This window comes from Mus caroli, chromosome 12 (assembly GCF_900094665.2).
Source record: "Mus caroli chromosome 12, CAROLI_EIJ_v1.1, whole genome shotgun sequence".
NCBI classification, from domain to species: domain Eukaryota; kingdom Metazoa; phylum Chordata; class Mammalia; order Rodentia; family Muridae; genus Mus; species Mus caroli.
In genome coordinates, this window is record NC_034581.1 from 764,543 (window position 1) to 777,676 (window position 13,134).

A 13,134-nucleotide genomic window follows, 5' to 3' on the forward strand; every position below is an offset into this window, starting at 1 on the left:
CCCCCCAGCTGACTCATCATGACCCCCCCCAGCTGACTCACCATGACCTGCTTGAGGTTTGTCAGCATGGCAGCCATGGAAGGATCATAGGAATGTGATGAAGCCGAACCCTGCCCAGGACGCGCCTAAGCCCCCTGAAGCGTGTCCTTGCCTGGCCTCATACTGCCATGCCTGGTACTGTCCTTACCTGGGCTTTTCCACAAACACGTCCTCAGGAAGCATGTATGGTGCCTCTTTCTTTCTGGTCTCTATCACCTGGAATTTGGGAGGAAACCAATGATGAGAGCCGGGTCCAGCTGGGCGAGGTGCCTCAGAGCAGGAGCCAGGAAGAGCCGTGAGCTCGATTTCAGAGTTCCCCACCCCAGCCTCCTTGGAGATGTAGTGCTGAGATCTTCTCCAGGGAGAATCCAGATCCCCAGTCATCATCAGAGCCACCTGGGGAGATGAGTGGCTGCCAAGGCTGTCACCATTGATGACGCACAGACACCAAGTTTCCTCCAAGTACACGGTACCATCCCCGAGAGACTGTGGTTCTGTTGTCTGTGTCTTATGCCTGTGCTTTCGATTTATACGAGTGAAAAGAGATTGCAGGTGGCATGTCTGCATCTGATGGATAGGGATGGCTTGAGATTTCATCAATAGCCCTTGCAAGTGTTGGGGGAAGAGATGTGAACGTTACAGTCACGTAAGTAAGGTGGTAACAAGCCAGGGAAAGATGGTATGCAGGTGTCCGAGGGTGACCTGGAAACAACCCTACGACTTCCAGGGAAGACTGCTTCTCTTACTCCCATATCAGACCAGAGCCTGGCAAAGTCCAACAATCTTGGGAAGTCTCTGGTACACTGACACAGCACCTTCCCTCATGCCCCAGCAGAGACCTGGGATTCTAAACTTAATTCTCGACATCATAGGACTCCACCCAAAATACTTGAGAATTTTTTCTTAAAAAATTATTTTTATGTGTGTGAGTATTTTGCCTGTATGCATGTATATGTACTATGCTCATGTGTCTAGTGTCTGTGAAGGCCAGAAGAGGGCGCCATATCCTCTGGGACTGGAGTTATAGAGGGTTGTGCGCTACTACATGGCTGCTGGGAACTGAACCCAGGTCCTCTGCAAGAGCAGTCAGTACTCTTACCACTGAGCCATCTCTCCAGTCCCGTTCAAGAGTTTTAAAAGACTTTTATGCAACCACCAAGGAGGGGCATGTACACGTTGCAGTTATCTGTGGAGGTTTGGGGATTAGTTCTTGCCTTCTACCTTGGTGAAGCCGAGTCTGTCTTGCTTTTGCCATGGTACCATATACTGGCCCATAAGCTTATGTCTCTGACTCCCATTTTGCCACAGGAATGCTGGGATTTAGGTGTGTACCCATGTGCTTGGATTTCTTAAATGAGTTCTGGGGTCAAGCAAGGGCTTTCACCCTAAGACAGTTTCAGTGTTGCCCAGACTGGCCTTGAACTGGAGATCCTCTACCAGTAGCCTCCTGAATGGCTGGGATTACAGGTCTATATCACCAGACTCAGTTTCCCTAGCCTTTATTTATTAGCCCAGGTTGGCCAAACCTTGCTATGCTGAGGTCTTCCTGCCCCTGAGCCTTTTTGAGGGCTGAGGATTAGAGGCATATGTCACCATACCCAGTTTTATGTGGTGCTGGGAATTGAACTTAGGGATTTATGCATGCTGGCTGGGTACTCTACCATCTGAATCACATCCTCATTCCTCCACCAAACTCTTGCTTTCTTCTGAGTGGTTGGAGGAGTGTATGCCACATGCTTCCATGAGGACAGAGGGTGGGGAGCAGGTATGAGACCCCTGTGCTCAGGTGGCTGAGGACAGAGGATCTTTAGCTCCTCCACACTTCCTCCAAAGCAAAGGGCTCACCAGGATCTCGGTCCCCTAATGACACCAACCTCGTGGATGTGCTGGCAGAAGGCAGGCACTGTTGTGAGCTGGCTGATGAGGTTCAGGTAGGCTGCACCCAGAGCATAGAGCGCACAGCGGTTATAGGTAGGCAGATTCTCTTCGTTGACCTGAGCCACATCCTGTGGTAACATAGATAGGCTTCCAGAGTTTTTCCCTGACAATTTAAAGTCTACACGCTCCCACCTGACCTGTCCCCAGTCTTCTTAGAAATGTCTCATCTCTCCAGACTAAATCTTTGTCCCACAACCTGAGGAGGCAGAAGTCTTCCTACAAAGCCAGAGAAAATGGTTCATGGAATGATCTGTGAGCTGGGGGCTCCTAAGTCCCTACTAAGCATAGAGACAATGGCTGCATCTCCCTACTCTGTGGCTCCAGCTATAGTGAGCACCACTGTCCAAACCTTCCTCATTACCATTAACCACAGCAGAGCCGAAGCTTGGTTGATTGGCTTGGCTTGTTACACTAAAAGCTGTGGGTGCCATCAGGAGACTGGAACTCAAGAGAATTGGAAATTCTATCTCTTAGGGTAAATAAAGGAAATTGCAATATCTAGGTTGGTCTGCAGGATTTAGCATGGTCACAAAGATAACCTAAGACAATCTGTCACTAGGTTCAAGAATGTGATGCCTGCTTGGCTTCAGGACCTAGATGTCCTGCAACCTTTGAGGTTGGAAAGATCCACCTTGAAGGCAGCACATTGGCTGCCCACAAATCTCAATGCAGGCTTGTTAAAGACATGGGCCCCAGGCTTGGGACACTGTGGCTTTCCGGTTTGGGCAATGGTTTTTTTTGTTGTTGTTGTTCGTTTGTTCTTGTTTTTCAAGACAGTGTTTCTCTGTGTAGCCTGGCTGTCCTGGAACTAGCTCTGTAGACCAGGCTTGGCTTTGAACTCACAGAGATGCACCTGCCTCTGGGATTAAAAGTGTGTGCCACCATCTGTATTTTAAACAAGCATCAGAGGCAATTCCGAATAAGTAGATCCGAGAGTGAAAGGATTTTTAAATGAACATATTTGTTTCAGGACCTCTCAGGGCTTTTGAATGCCCTCTCTGGAATTTTTGGGGCAGCACTCAGACGCCATGAGGGACTTGAAATATTCGAGGCCCAGGGGTGATTCTGGATGACCTTGTGTCCTCTTTACCTTAAGGATGGCCAAGAGCTGTGAATTACTTTCTGGGGCTTCCCAGACAAGCGCATACATAGTTTGGGGTCTTCATGAATAACCAACCATAGTCCCTGGACACCAACACAACTGTCAAGCAACAGTTGCAAGTATTCCTATCTGTACCTGGCTATACAGGCCCCTCCCCATGATCCTCATCCAGTCCCGCCCACATTCGGCCCCACCTGAACAGCCAGCACCAGTCGGATGAGGTCCACCACCACCTCCTCATTGGCCAGCTCAATGCTTATGAGGGCCAGCAGGCCATAGAGTGCCTCGTAGTGCTTCTGGATGTTCGTCTCCTCTTTACAGCTCAGGTAGATGTGCCTGTATAGCTGCTGGGAGTGCTGGGGACAGAACAGCCATGGTCAGTTGGTGGGAGCAGAGTGGATGGGGAGGGAGGCCCATCTGAAGGGGAGGTAATAGCTATGTGTGGTACCCATCTCCATTCTCAGCAACTGGTTAACCTGGCCAACTGAAGGAGGGAGGAGGCAGGCTCCAGAACTCAAGCAGTGACTTAGAGACTGGGAGCTTGGGACCTATAAGCCTGGCCTCCTCTGGGGCTGTGTGTTTCGTGGTGACACTTACCTTCTTCATGAAGACAGTGTCCTGCCGGGAGCACTTGTCCACTTTCAACTTCAGGACCGAGATGTCACCAAGGGTGCTAGGGAGGGATGGAGGAGCCGGTTAGCCCACGTGAGGCCAGCCTGAGTTCACACAGTGTCACTAAGTTTTATCCCCAGTGCTGTGGGCTGCCATTCACTGATTATTCTCTTCTGTGGAGAGAATCCCTGTGCACTGTGTGGAAGCATCACCTGTCAATAAAAAGCTGAGGGCCTCTTAGCTAAGGCAGGAGATAAGAGACGTGGGTCCCTGTACAAAGACAGGAGCTCTGAGAGAGGTGTGGGAAGATTCACCTCCCGAACCCTGAGGAGACAGACATGAAACCGAGGAAAGGTAACCAGCCATGGGGCACACAGAGAATAGAGTAAACGAGTTATATACATTATGAGCTAGTCAGGGGACAAGCCCAAGCTTATGGTTAGAAATTTATTAATAAGTAAGTAAGTCCCAGACTGGAGCATGGATAGAAAAGACTCGGGTTATATCCTTTTTCACCTTACTCCAAATCCCCAGTGCCAGTGGCCCTATGTCCTCTTCTTCCCTAGACCTGAAATGTCCCTTAGTACCTGCTATTCTACTTTCAAATGCCCACAGTACTCTCTCCAGCCCTCAGCCCAGGCTCAAGCACAGTGGCTCCCCACACTCCTTGGCCAACGCCAGGGATGAATTCTAGCAAGTCTCACTGCACCCAAATTGTCCTCCACCTGGGTATAAGGTGACTGGCCAAGACAGGTCTCATTGCCCCCTCCCACCCCATCACACCTCTACTGAAGGAGAGACCTCAGGCTCACCTGATGGTAGAGAATTTGTGGCGGTTGCCATGGCGATCAATGAAACTGATGAGGATCTCTAGGACGAAGAGGCGGATTTCTGCGTCCTCCATGAGGGCAGTAGAGAGAAGGCGGTCCAGGAAGTTGCTGGGCAGGGCCGACATCATGTTGTTGCACTGGAAACCTGTGGATACCTGTGAGGAAGCCCGGGCAGGCATACTTAGGAACACTGTCTCTCTTGCATGGTGCAGAGAGAAGTTGGAGAAGCCGTCAGAAGAATTCTGGTGTAAAGTGTCCATCCTCTGGATAGAGCAGTTACCCTGTCCTCTCACGGGCCCTGAGGGTCCCCCTAGAAGGTCTACTCGGTACAGTTCAGTTGACATGTACGTGCACGGGGACAGCAAGCAGGGGCAGTAAGTGTTAGAAGTGAGTACAGGATGAAGATGGAGAAATGCAAGAGTCTGGGAACAACTGAATGCCCACAGTGTGTACAGTGCTTTGTTAAGACCAGGAGTTACAAGACTTAGAGGGCAGAGGAAGTCACAGCTGCCTGGCAGACTCCACTCACATACCTGACGCAGCCCTGTGATAATGGGGCCTTCTGACCCAAATCAGTCGGCATAAATAGATACATCACACATGATGCCAAATGCTCAGGTCACAAGGGTATTTCCTGTTAAGTCCTGTTAAGTTAAGGGTATTTCCTGTTTGTTAGGTCTTGTTAAGTTAAGGGTATTTCCTGTTAAGTCCATTTTGCAGACTGATACCTCTGCTGATTCTGAAGGCTTGCATGGAGCCAGTCCAGCCCAGCCCAGGAACATCAGGTATTCTCTGAAGGGGGATGTGGGTGTTCCCCAGACTGTCGCCATATGACACTGGGTACAAATGAACAAGGGTCAACTCAGCAAAACTGCAGCATCACCGAGACCGAGGAGAGGTTAGACAACTAAATTCGGGAAGTATAAGAACAAGGGGACTTTGCAGAAGGACACTGAGTGGGGCTGGAGGTACACTCAGTGTGGAGCATTTGCTTATCATGTGTAAGGACTTGGCTTCAATCCCCACAGCAAAGCAGCCAATAAGCAAATGCAATGGAAGGCTGAGGGCAGGAGAAGAGGGTAGGGGAGGCTTGCTCGGAGTGAGGGGCTCTGTGTACACCAGCCTGCTGGGAGCAGAGGTGGGAGCTGGGTGGTGCAATAAACAGACTCATGAGAGCAGCGCTTCCCAACCTTTCTGATGCTGTGACCCTTTAGTGTTGTCCCCATGCACATACATGTCAACTGAACTGTACCTCATGGGGTGGTGACCCCCAACCATAAAATTATTTTCGTTGCTATTTCATGACTGTAATTTTGCTTCTGTTATGAATCATAATTGTAATTATGTGTTTTCAGATGGTCTTGGGCAACTCCTGTGACAGGGCCATTTAATGACCTCTGCAGGGTCAGGACCTACAGACCGAGAACCACTGGTTGATCTATCGAGAGAAAGATCTAAAAAATATGAACCTTTAGATGTTCACATTAGAAACTGAGATTTTCTCAAGGAAACAAGGAACAAAATAGGAAATGGCATTCCCAGAAAGTTCTCCTGGTGTTCCTGAAGGTGGACACAGAAACATCGAAGACAATAACCTAGTCGTGAGATGCCCAGAGTCTGGGCCTTGGCAGGGAGCTTGGCACAGAAGCAAATTTCAAAGCTGGGCATGGCAGCGCACGTATGCCCATAGTGTCAGCACTTGGTAGGTTAAGGCAGGAAAGAGGATCGTGAGTTTGATGCCAGCATAGGCTACGTAAGATCCAAGGCCAGCCATGGCTGCAAGGTATCTGGGGGTCTCTCCTAAATAAATCACATACACACAAACACAGATTTCAGAACTCGCTGTGGCTGACCACTCACGCTCCCTAGGGAAACTGCATATTTAACCCGGCGGGTGCTGGAATGGCGCTTGGGAACAACAGAACTCAGCCCCAGCAATGAAAGCTGAGATGGATTAGGAGATACAGGAAACATGGGGGAAGGAGGTGGTGGTGGCTGGAAGGTGGGAGAAATGGGGGAAACAGAGGCAAATGACCTGGGGAAGGGCACCAGGTAGGCAGACGGGGACGAATGACCTCAAGACCCACATGGTCTTAGTGACAAGGCTACCAGTGGGCACACAGAGCCACCATTGTTAACAAAGGGAAGCATTAAGTTCCCACCTTGCTCTGAACAACTGAATGGGGCTCAGGTTGGGTTTCAGCCTTTCACTTACCCCTTTAAGAGCTGGACATATCTGTGCAGCATGGAGCACAACTACCTTGCTTACCTGAAAGAAGTTGTGACCACAGAGGCAGAGCAGGGACGGGTTAGGGGGCTTACCTGAAGGAGGGACTTCAGCAACATGATCTGGGTCAGCCGGTTCCTATTCTCCCTGTTGGCCAGAGACATGGTCTCAGCAGGATGGCAACAGAGTGCTCGCCTGCACCCCCCCCTCCTGAGTGTTCTCACCAGGAGGCTTGTTGGTGGACCCATGATTTCCCTAATTGGGGGGGGGGGGGGGCTGAAAAATTGCCACGGGACCTATGACCCCTCTGTTTTTGAGCCAAGAGAAGAGAGCTGAGCCACAGAAGTCAGGGTGAGAACCAGGGGCCAGAGAGGGTAGACTGGGAAGAAGCAGTGGACTGACCCTGTCCGTCCGGTCTCTACGGGGTGATGCACAGAAGGCAGCGGGACTTTGCTCATGATGAAGAGGATCACCTCTGAGCGCTGGTAGGTCGGCAGTGTGCTGGCGAAGGAGCCTGTGGGGAGAGGACAGGGAGCGTGAGAGGTCCCCCGGGCTCAGCAGCAGCTGAATGGAGAGAGTGAGGCTCCCTGGTGCCCAGGGCTGGGGCAGCCCAGAGAGATCTGCCTAGGCAGGCTGCTTTGACCCTGTCTCCCGAGGAGGGAGCAAGAGGGACTCCAGAGGGCCCTTCCAGATGCCAGCTCTTCCCTTGTTACTGTCATCTGGGCTTCTTTACTGGGGGATAGGGCAGCTCAGTGGTTTCACTGCTGATGAGACCATGGCATAGGCACAAGGACCTCTGAGAGGGGGGAGACCCTGTTCCATGTTTCTCCACATCCAGGGCACAGTCTCCGTAGCTTCCTTCCTGTCCTCTTTTTTGCCTTAGTCCCACCTCCCCTACTGTGGCCCCACCTGGAAGCACTAGGCATGCCTAATGAGGACTGAGACACAGGAAGTCTGCCTGGAAGCACTAGGCATGCCTAACGAGGACAGAGACACAGGAGAGCCGGGCTGAGAAACCCAGATCATTATGTGTCATTAGCTGGCTGCCATTTCCCCCAGTGTCCCTAAATAACACAGCAGATGCTATGGCGGAGGCCTGGTTCTCCCACAAGGATCATCTCTATCTAGTCCTGGTTCCACCTCATTCTCCCAAGATTCCTTGCTCTTCTAACTCCTTTTCCTAGGCCCCAGCTAACTCCTCCTCTAGAGCTCTTCCCCTTTCCAAGCTTTGCCAGGGTCTCTCCTTTCAGTACAGCCCTAGTGTTAACCTGTAGGCCCTGCCTGTCTCAGGCCAGAGACCTAGGTCTCTGGCAACCTCTCCCCACAGCCTCATTCCTCTTTAAGTCTTTTCAGGTCCCTCCCTTCTTTCTCCAAGCCTCACAGGATCCTTCCCTTTACTAAGTTCCTTCCCCAGACTCCGCCCCTTTCCAAGCCTCGCTCAGCTCTATCTCCACCACCACGTCCTAGGCCTCGTTTCACAGGCTCTGCCTCCTTAGCCCCGCCTCCAGATCGTTGACAACTCCTCCCCTGGAGTCGAGCCCCCAAGCCTCAATGGCCCCTCCTAGCCCCACCCATTTCCCTACCGATAGTTTTGATGACCGCCTCCTGGAACATGCACTCCTCATGCTCCTTGATGATCTTGGAGCCCAGGCTCACAGCACCGTCGTAGCTCCCAGTTAGCGCGTAGTCGATGCTGAGCCGCAGCTGCCGCAGCAGGGTGTTGAACATCTCCAGTACCGTGGGCCCTGGGCGCCAAGGGGGAGGGACCCACAAATCATGACAATAATCCCTCCTGCAATCCCCAGCCCAGGCCCGCGCAGCCAATCGGCTCTAAATCTATCGCCTGCACCCCCACCCCACGCCCCTTGCCTTTTGCTCCGGACCCCCTTACCGACAGAGCCCGTGGCAGCGATAATTGCAGCTTCCGATAGGACTTCCACGATGCCGGCGCGCACAGTCGCCGCGCTGCGGCTGTTGGCGTCCAGGTGGCTCAGGAGCTGCTGGATAACCAGGTGGGAGTGCTGCGGCTGTGGGGGAGGAAGACGTGCTGGTCCCCAAACAACCACAACCCCACCCCCACCCCCACCCCGGCCCGGTAGCCCTCTGCTGGAACCCAGAGGCTCAGGGTAAACCAAAATGACGTCCCACAGCCAGTGGACACTGCAGGTGGCACCCAGACCTCGCTCTCTTTCTTGCAGCACCACACCCCAACCCCCACAAAAAACGGAGCCACATCCCAGGGAATCTGTGTTTGCACATTTTCTCGGATTTCCTTTACTTCAAAGGCGGCCAGCAATCCATTTCAAAATATTGTCTTTCATTTCTCCCTGTCCCCAGGTTTTACTGGCAAGGCCCATGAGAGGCCACGTGGTTCATCTCAGTGCAGCTCAAAGTGTGGCTGGGAGCCAGCCCAGTGCCAGTTCAAGATCTGTCTGATAACACTGCTGCTAAGATGTGGGCCAGAAGGAAAGTACACGCGAAGTAAGGGGGGGGGGCGCTCAGGGAATGCAGGTGGCTTGTCTTCTTTGAGATTTAATTTTCTCTAGGAATTATTTTCCATTGTATTTCATAAAAATAAAATAAAATAAATGTTGGCCTAGGATGCAGGAAACATTAAACAGAGAACCCCTTGCAATTCCTTCCCAGCCGGATGATACAGCATGGTCTGTGGCAGCTGGGGGGGAGTCAGAGAACACCTGGCTTTCTGCTTTGTGCATTGTCCAGCACCAGGAAGTGCCCTTGTGCAGGGCGGGGGACAAGCTTGAACAGGGACAAACCATACCTGAATTGAGTACATGATGATTTTAAAGCAACGGGTGGCAAACACTTTGGGTTCCCAAAGAGAGTGGTTATCCAGGTGGCTGTGAGGAGAAAACATGGGGGAAGGAGGGTGACTAGGAAACTCGAGGGAGGGAGGGAGTAGAGATGAGCTTGGAGGGACAGCGACACCTGCAGAGAGCCCCTGGCAGTTTCCTATCAAGGAAGGGCTTACAGTACAGGCTCGACAGCTTGACACAAGCAATAGAGCGCCTTTGTTCAGTTTTTGCTACCCTCCTCTTAATCAGCACAAACCACAGGTGGCCACTGCGTGGTGGTCTAGCTGTATGAACCCCCAAAGGATTGACTTGGCCGTAGCAAGTCTGCAAGGCCATAGCCTCTCTTCTCACCTGGGCAGATGGGGGAAGGCCTGGGACAAGGAGAGCCTTGAAACCATCACCCGGGAGTAGAGCATTACCTGGGTGGGGAGGAACAGTCAACTCACATAAGAACGGGCTTGATGGCGTTCTTGATATTGCCAAAGGCTGCCCGGCCCAGGAGCTCTCTCAGGCACCTCTCAGCCAGTTCTGCTGGGTTCTCCTTTTCCTTCTCTGGTGCTTGGAGGGGCGAGGGAGACCGGCTGTGAATACAGAGCCAAGTGGATAAAGGATGGGGTTCAAAGCTGGGAGCTAGGACTGTATAACCCTAGGTTTCTGCTCAGAACAAGCAGGAATTGAAAATAAGCTGCAGCAGGTCATAGAGTAGTCTTGGCTGCCAGCGATTAACCAGGGTACGGGATCTGGCAGTAGAAGATTGGGGGAGACAATTGAGTTGTTTGTGGAGAAACACTTCAGGGTGGACTGGATTGCCTCTGGGAGGGTCTAGACATATCTAAAGGTTCAGGAAGAGGGGGGTGAGAACTGAAAAGAGGAAAGAGGCATATGGTGATTGGCTAGGGGGTGACTTAATGGTATGCAAATCTGAGTGAACCTCTAACCAGATTAAGAGCAAAGCAGATCGGTGAGCTGTTATACCAGAAATAGCCACCAGGGGGCACACTTACTTTCCTCTGCTAGTTTAACTGCCCAGACCCAACTGAGTGCATTTTTACTGAGCATCTAAGCCCCAAAGCAAGGTAGGACAGCAACAGGAACCTTTCTCCCTATCCCATTCTACCTGAGAAAGTAAGGGTCAGGGGACTGGATGAGTCTGATCTTTTGGAGGTTCTAAGATTAAAATCCACTGTCTGCAATTCTTGAGTAGCTGTGGCTGGTCAAACAGTCATGTTTTAAGGTCTGAAATGGCACCATGAAGTGAGCTGGGGAAGTCCCAAGGGAAAGTCACAAAAGGCATTTCAAGCCTCCTTAGCTGGCACAATCTGTCTCTCGCCCCCTTGTGTCCTGACCAGCTTACCTGTATACTCAGGCAGCCCTGAGCCATACCACTCTTGCTGTCTCATCTGAAGGGGTTCAGAGGCTGGCAGAAGACAGACCAAAGGATCCACTCATCGGGAAACAAGCCACAAAGCCAAGATTCCTGGCCTTGTAGCTGCCTTTACCTTCCTGTCCAAGCTAGGTGTGTTCCAGGAGCCTGGGTGTGAGGCAATGCTCCGAGAGTTGAACCCTACTCCTGCTCACCTCTCTGCCTCTTCCACGTGCTGCAGATTAAAAAGCAGCGACGGGACGATCTTGTCCATGTGCTGTGGGTCCCAGATGTTGGCCTGCAGCTCATCATTCACCGTCTTCCTCACTACCCCTTGCAGGCCTTTGATGCCTGACATGCGGATCCTGTAAGGAAAAATGCGGAGGCACGCCTGCACCCTGAGCATCTCTTCAGCTAGGAGAGGAGCCCAGTTCAAGTTCCAGAGGCTTGAGTGCTCTCAGAGGCTCCGCGCCTGCTCCTCCTTGTGGGTTCCCAGTTGGTTGGGATACATTAATAAACAAGATCCTTGCCCTTGTGTACCTAGTAGGTGGAGACAGACGGGGACCAGAGACATAAGAGAGGACAGCCAAGCAGGCCTCATGGATGGGAGCAGAGAGCAAAGCCACGCAGAGGGGAAGCAGCGAGCTATGAGATCCACGGACTGTGTGAAAGTTCTGGGGGCAGGACTGTCCTCTGTGTCCTTGGAGGCAGAGTGAGTACGAGGACCCAGAGAATGGAGTGAGGGAAAGCCACTGTGAGGACATGGGCTGTGTTGATGGGTGTAGATATTGGGAGCAGGTTCTGAGGTGTCCAAATGCACATTTTAAACCAAGGAGTGAGTGGTGGGTTTGTGTGTTCATGCACACTTGTGGGTTTTGTTTCTGGCTTCAAGTTCAATCAGGAGTATACTATATTCTGCCCTGTTTTCTGCCCCCACCCCAGTTTTTCCTTCAGAATTATCTGCTGGGAGCCCCCTTCTGATTGACAGCCACCCACACTGGCAGCAGCAGACCAGAAGGAGAGTCTACAGATTGGCCATCCAGTGCTGAAGCTCTTCAGTGCCCCTTGGTGAGTCTCCTGGGAGCACCACAGGCCCCTGGACTCCTGGTACTCACTTAGTCTTGATTTCCAGGTCATCGTGGCTTGAGTGGCACATTTCACTGAATCGGGACACAAAGAAGTCATAGCTTCGATGATAGGAGGGGGTGTCCTCTTCAATGTTGGCGAACTTCACAAACTGTGGGGCAGAGGGAGAGAATGTGCATGAGAGGCCGTCGTGCTGCCCCTTGGTTCTGAGTGTCCCAAGCACTTGATTCAAAAAAGCCACAGGTCCAGGTCTCTAGGGAGCAACCAGAACTTGCTGGGACTTGAAGGCGACCTGGGTCAAAGCACAGAGACCCCCTTGACTGAGTTGTGAAACAGGAGAGCAAATCTGAACATTTGGCTTCCAAACTGGAATCACACCTTACAGTTGGAGTTTTGAGTGTTTAAAGTTCGGCATTTTGGTAGTCTCCCTCCCTGTCCATCTCTTTCTCTTCGAGACAGGGTTTCATGGGGCAGATGTTGACAATGAACTTGGTCCTCCTTCCCTTACCTCCCAGTTGCTAGGATTACAGGTGTTTGTCTCCATGCCTGGTTTTAGGCCTCATCTTTAGCAGCATTCTCAGCTGCAGATTGTACTGAGCTGTACGCTTCCAGCTTTAAAGAGGGAATTCATTTCAATCAAGTCTCCCAGAGAAGCAAGCATCACATACAAAATGAACTGCTAAAAACTAATTTATCTTGTCTGATGATATAAATGCTAGCATCCCCAAACAATTCTACAAGGAGATTAAATTAATAAATTGGACCTATAGCTCAGAGGCGAGAGTGCTTACTTAGCATGCATAAGCCCTGGGCTCCACCTCCAGAACTAGATAAACTGAGTGTGGCAGCCTAGGACTGTAATCCCAGCACTTAGGAGGTGGAGGCAGGAGGATCAGAAGTCTGTAGAGTAAGTTTGAGACTACATAAGACCCTACCTCAAAAAGAGAGCTTAGATTTACAATACATTTTATATTTCCTAAATATTGGTTGGTTTAAAAAATATACACATTCAAGCCAGGCAATGGTGTGCACGCCTTTAATCCCAGCACTCGGGAGGCAGAGGCAGGTGGATTTCTGAGTTCGAGGCCAGCCTGGTCTACAAAGTGAGTTCCAGGACAGCC

At 51.4% G+C, this 13,134-nt stretch overlaps 1 protein-coding gene across 2 annotated transcripts in view; it reads right to left on the reverse strand.

The window, feature by feature from the left end:
- The window catches only part of Efr3b (EFR3 homolog B), a 74,527-nt gene that overhangs the window by 9,239 nt on the left and 52,154 nt on the right, over positions 1-13,134 (reverse strand). For both annotated transcript variants that reach the window (XM_021179469.2, XM_029484966.1), the window contains exons 5-17: positions 12,043-12,164; positions 11,143-11,292; positions 10,011-10,145; positions 9,531-9,609; positions 8,640-8,775; positions 8,332-8,493; positions 7,151-7,262; positions 6,844-6,895; positions 4,504-4,676; positions 3,677-3,752; positions 3,274-3,435; positions 1,914-2,045; positions 188-255 (exon numbers count right to left, since the gene is read on the reverse strand). In XM_021179469.2, the coding sequence (XP_021035128.1) occupies positions 188-255; positions 1,914-2,045; positions 3,274-3,435; positions 3,677-3,752; positions 4,504-4,676; positions 6,844-6,895; positions 7,151-7,262; positions 8,332-8,493; positions 8,640-8,775; positions 9,531-9,609; positions 10,011-10,145; positions 11,143-11,292; positions 12,043-12,164 (1,559 nt within the window). The remainder of the gene's footprint in view (positions 1-187; positions 256-1,913; positions 2,046-3,273; positions 3,436-3,676; positions 3,753-4,503; positions 4,677-6,843; positions 6,896-7,150; positions 7,263-8,331; positions 8,494-8,639; positions 8,776-9,530; positions 9,610-10,010; positions 10,146-11,142; positions 11,293-12,042; positions 12,165-13,134) is intronic.